The sequence below is a fragment of the Mizuhopecten yessoensis genome, unplaced genomic scaffold (genome assembly GCF_002113885.1).
Source record: "Mizuhopecten yessoensis strain PY_sf001 unplaced genomic scaffold, ASM211388v2 scaffold2329, whole genome shotgun sequence".
NCBI classification, from domain to species: Eukaryota; Metazoa; Mollusca; class Bivalvia; order Pectinida; family Pectinidae; genus Mizuhopecten; species Mizuhopecten yessoensis.
In genome coordinates, this window is record NW_018404492.1 from 3,533,315 (window position 1) to 3,538,137 (window position 4,823).

The following is a 4,823-nucleotide window of genomic DNA, read 5'->3' on the forward strand; positions in this document are numbered from 1 at the left end:
TTATCGTTCTTGTATAATGATATGATTAATATCGCCCGGGCGGTTAGGAAGGTTACAATAAAAAGTATTAATTTTCAGATCATCTATAACGAGCGGTCAGTAATATAATTATGCAACTTATGCTAGTATATTTCCGCCGAGCGTTGCAAGTTGCAACTTGGGGTTTTGCGGAGGTGGTAAAATAAAAAACACACTTTAGGGTCAAGATACAAAGTAGACGAGCGTAGCGATGCCAACAAATATTGTTTTAATAAAGAAAATATAGTAAAAAAGTCAGATAACGGAAACCCACAATATTTGCTAGGATGCCGTATGTTTTTTTTTTATACAAGCTACGTGCATTATTTGATGCATTTTAAAATGCTAATATGTTCCCATTCCCGGCCGATCAGACCATTATGGGCCGGCCCGGAAAATGTCAGTCCCCCCCCCCCCCCCCCTAAATCCGCGCCTGCCTTAATATAGTAGATACACAAGAATTTTTGGACATTTTGCTACATAGTAAAGCCAACATTGTTTGAAATACAAGACTGTATGAGCAGTGAAAAACAATTCCTGGCATATTTTTATTTTTTTTAAAGATGTGTTTGTACACAATGTAACACACTTTAAGTCAGGTTGATAAGTAGGACTCGTAAATAACTACTCTAAAATATGCCCAATGAACGTGGAGCAATCCAGGTCACAGGTGCCCCCATGCATGACATATATTCAGCGGTATCTAAAAGTCGTTAAATTCCTGACTGACAAGTCATCATATAGGCACACCGTTGCAGAAACCATCAACATCCATTTTGGTTCACACTTTAGGTAAGTAGTGTATAATGTTTGTCTTGTACGCATGCAGGTGGTTCTACTTCACCCGAGGTGAACTCGTGACCTAATTGGATACACATTAAGGCTGAACCTGGTCGTCCTTTGTTTGCCATAATGTTTATTATTTAGGTAATAGCTGCCATATTTATTTATGTTTGCAACAAGGTGATTTTCAGTAAAATATACATGTGATGTACTATGGCTCTCATTCTAACAGCTGAGGGATAAACAGATAAAAGCAATACTGTATTACACGCTTTGTAAATCAAGGAACATGTGACCTAGCCCTGAACATGCATCTATCGTTTGATTTGTTTGTTGAATGCTATGTGTTGTTTTTCTTGTATCTTTTGAAAGAAGGTGAACAAGAAAACAAAATAATTAAAAATTGAAATCTGTTATATCTCTGTTGCGGGGAGGGTTTTGACAACAAACAATGTATTGAAGCACCAGGGACATGTGTATGATCTGACAAACTGATATTTGACGTTTGATACATTCACCCTGCGACAAAATGAAACACTAGTTTAAAACGATGCATGTGCCACTTTTAAATCAACTTGGTGTGCCAATATCTGTAATAAAAGGTTCATTTCTGTTTTGTAGAAACACCTGAGTTCATTCAAGATGGCTGCTGAGGGTAAAGACGGCACTGTACCTGAAGAAGAGTACAAACCCCCGGATGTGAAAGAATACTCAGAGTACTGGGCCAAAGATACCGTTTTTATTAAAGAGGCAAATGAGTGTTTGATCCAATACCAAGAAAAACTTCTGGGGGATGCAAAACGCCTGAAAGTCTTCGTTCCTCTATGTGGCAGAGCAGTTGAATTGAAGTACTTCGCTGAAATGGGGCATGAAGTTGTAGGCGTGGAATTTGCTGAGATAGCCATTCACCAGTTCTTCGAAACGTTCAACATTACATACGAAACTAAACCCATGGAAGGACCGGCTGGGACTTTGTATACAAGCACTACTGAGAACTTGACCATACGTATCTTTTGTTGTGATTTCTTCGAGTTTGGTCCACACCTTGAGAATGACTTCCAGGCCGTATGGGATGCTGGATTTTTGTATTCCTTGCCGACGTTACAGAGAGGGGATTACGTTAAGGTTATCAAGTCTGTAATGGCATCAACAAGCAAAACCCTTGTGATGTTCGACGTGCCTTGCTTGAGTGATGACGTCACGACAGACGATCTCCAACAGATGTACGGAAAGGAGTTCACTATTGAGTATCTGGGTTATACTAAAACTCAAAGTAAACATTACGAGCAGTTTTGCTTAGAGGGGTTCAAAATGTACTTAATCTCCTCTGGTGACGTGGCTTAATGAGTCAAATAGAATTCAATTCGCCATTACACGACGATAGTTTCGTAATTGTAAACGAGTGCCTATAAAATAGCATTCGCGAAACTGTTTTTGCTCTCTCTCCGTAAGTTGTTTGAGATAGTTGAGGAGCAGTTTTCCTTTTTGCTTAAAAATGTCCATTATCTCTGTCGTCTAAAAGCTTCCTTTTTTAGCCCACCTGGCACGAAGTGCCAAGTGAGCTTATGCCGTGGCGCGGCGTCCGTCGTCCGTCCGTCCGTCCGTCCTCGTCCGTCAACTTTTCCTTTAAACAACTTCTTCTGAAGAACGGACAGGCCTAGAGTCATGATATTTGGCTGAAAGCTTCGTTGGTAGGAGCCCTACAAAGTTTGAGAACGAAAATGACCTTGACCTGTTTTCAAGGTCACAGGGGTCAAATATGTCAAAAACTTCAAACGACTGCTTTCATATTTGGCTGATGGCTTCCTAGGATAGAGCCTAACAAAGTTTGAGAATGAAAATGACCTTGACCTACTTTCAAGGTCACAGGGGTCAAATATGTCAAAAACTTCAAACGACTGCTTTCATATTTGGCTGATGGCTTCCTAGGATAGAGCCAAACAAAGTTTGAGAATGAAAATGACCTTGACCTACTTTCAAGGTCACAGGGGTCAAATATGTCGAAAACTTCAAACGACTTCTTCTAAAGAACTGAAAGCCATAGAATCTTCATATTTGGCTGATGGCTTCCTTGGATGGAGCCCAACAAAGTGTGAGAATGAAAATGACCTTGACCTTCTTTCAAGGTCACAGGGGTCTAATATGTCGAAAACTTCAAACGCCTTCTTCTAAAGAACTGAAAGCCATAGAACCTTCATATTTGGCTGATGGCTTCCTTGGATGGAGCCCAACAAAGTGTGAGAATGAAAATGACCTTGACCTTCTTTCAAGGTCACAGGGGTCAAATGTGTCAATCACTTCAAACGACTTCTCCTGAAGAACTGAAAGGTATAGAATCTTTATTTTTGATTGACGGCTTCCTTGGATAGAGCCCGACAAAGTTTGAGAATGAAAATGACCTTGACCTACTTTCAAGGTCACAGCGTTCAAATATGTCAAACAGTTCAAACAGCTTCTTCTGAAGAATTAAAAGGCAAAAAATTATAATATTTGGCTGGCGACTTCCCGGGATAGAGCTCACCAAAGTTTGCAAATGAAAATGACCTCAACCTACTTTAGAGGTTACAGAGGTCAACAACATTTTAATGGATTTGTTCTTGAGAACTAAAAGGAATGGATTCATAAGATTTGGCTGGTAGCTTTTTGGAATAGAGCTAACCAATTTGAGAAGGAAAATGACATTGACCTACTTACAAGATCACAGGGCAAAATATGTCGGCAACTTCTGAAGAAGAATCAAAAAGCATAGAATCTTATAATAATATTTTGCTGGAAGTTTCAACAGATGCAGCCAACAAAGTTTGCGAGGGAAATATTTTTAGTGCAATATAATATTTAATGAGAATATTTTGCTATGACTGCTTAAATATTCAGGTGAGCGATACAGGCCCTCTTGGGCCTCTTGTATTGCTTAAGTGATCATTTATACGCTGTAATCGAATTGCTTTGACCATATGTGTTGTACAGATAATTAAAGTAATTATATAATATAAGATTCACAGAGATTCTTTAGCTGTAGCCTAGTTTTGCCAATGACTTATCAGTAGAAACACACAATCATTCATAATATTTCTTAATCATAAATATAAATTGTATCTACTTGAAAGCGCACAGAGGATCTTAATGTGAGAGAAAGCCAAAGTACCCCGAGAAAATCCACGTTGGTCGGTCCAGATTCACACATTTCGAATCGAACCCCGGCCGTCCTTATGAAAAGCGTATGCCTTTCTAATTAGTAAACTGCTTACTGGAAACTGTAAGTATGATATAATACAATTGTAAAATCATCACCGTGAGAAATGTAACACACAAACAGGATTACATGTACAGGCACACTACTATTAAAAGCATTTGCTGAAACTTACTTCAATTTACTTGCGTCTTGTTGTTTCTGAAACTCACGAGTCGTGACCACCAATAAACAAGAGGGTTTCTTCTTATCGTAAACAATTAAGAATTACCAGGAATGTGACTGAAGTCGGAAACATAAATATTTTACTGGTCGTCATTAGGAACAACTGCCCTCTAGGTCCACAACTGCCTCTTTGTCCTAAATAGAGAAATTGTCCAAAAGCAATTAATATTGTCCCTTCAAATAGGAATGATCTTTCTAATTTCTACAGTACTTTGATTTAGTGGTGATTTCATATGAAAATATTCCTTTGCCATCCACTGACAAAAGTTTATCAGTGAAGGTCAGCTTTCGACTCCACGTTAAGCTGTACATGCGCCCAATTAAATGCCAGCTTCCGGCTCCAGTTTTACCTGTACAAGACACCTAAGCAAAGGTCAGCTTCCAGCTCCAGTTTAACCTGTACCGAGCACCTAATTAAAGGCCAGCTTCCGGCCCCAGTTTGACCTGTATAGTGCGCCTAATTAAAGATCAGCTTTCGGCTCCAAAACTACATGTATCGAGTACCTGAGTATTACTTACTTGTTTCAATGAAAGCATAATTTTCATGAGTTTCCTCTGGCCCAGACACCAGATTTAGACATTTTGACAGATAACTAAAAGGTGCTTT

The 4,823-nt window shown here is 39.1% G+C and overlaps 1 protein-coding gene across 1 annotated transcript; it reads left to right on the forward strand.

Annotated features, from left to right (window-relative positions):
• Positions 1-673: 673 nt before the first annotated feature.
• Positions 674-2,402, forward strand: LOC110445542 (thiopurine S-methyltransferase-like). Its single transcript, XM_021490206.1, has 2 exons — positions 674-810; positions 1,423-2,402. Exon 2 carries the CDS (start codon positions 1,444-1,446, stop codon positions 2,143-2,145), a length of 702 nt encoding a protein of 233 aa, XP_021345881.1. The 5' UTR covers positions 674-810; positions 1,423-1,443; the 3' UTR covers positions 2,146-2,402.
• Positions 2,403-4,823: the final 2,421 nt, after the last annotated feature.

Excerpts from the sequence above, each read along its gene's own strand:
- LOC110445542 (XM_021490206.1), top strand. The coding sequence starts at position 1,444 with ATGGCTGCTGAGGGTAAAGACGGCACTGTACCTGAAGAAGAGTACAAA.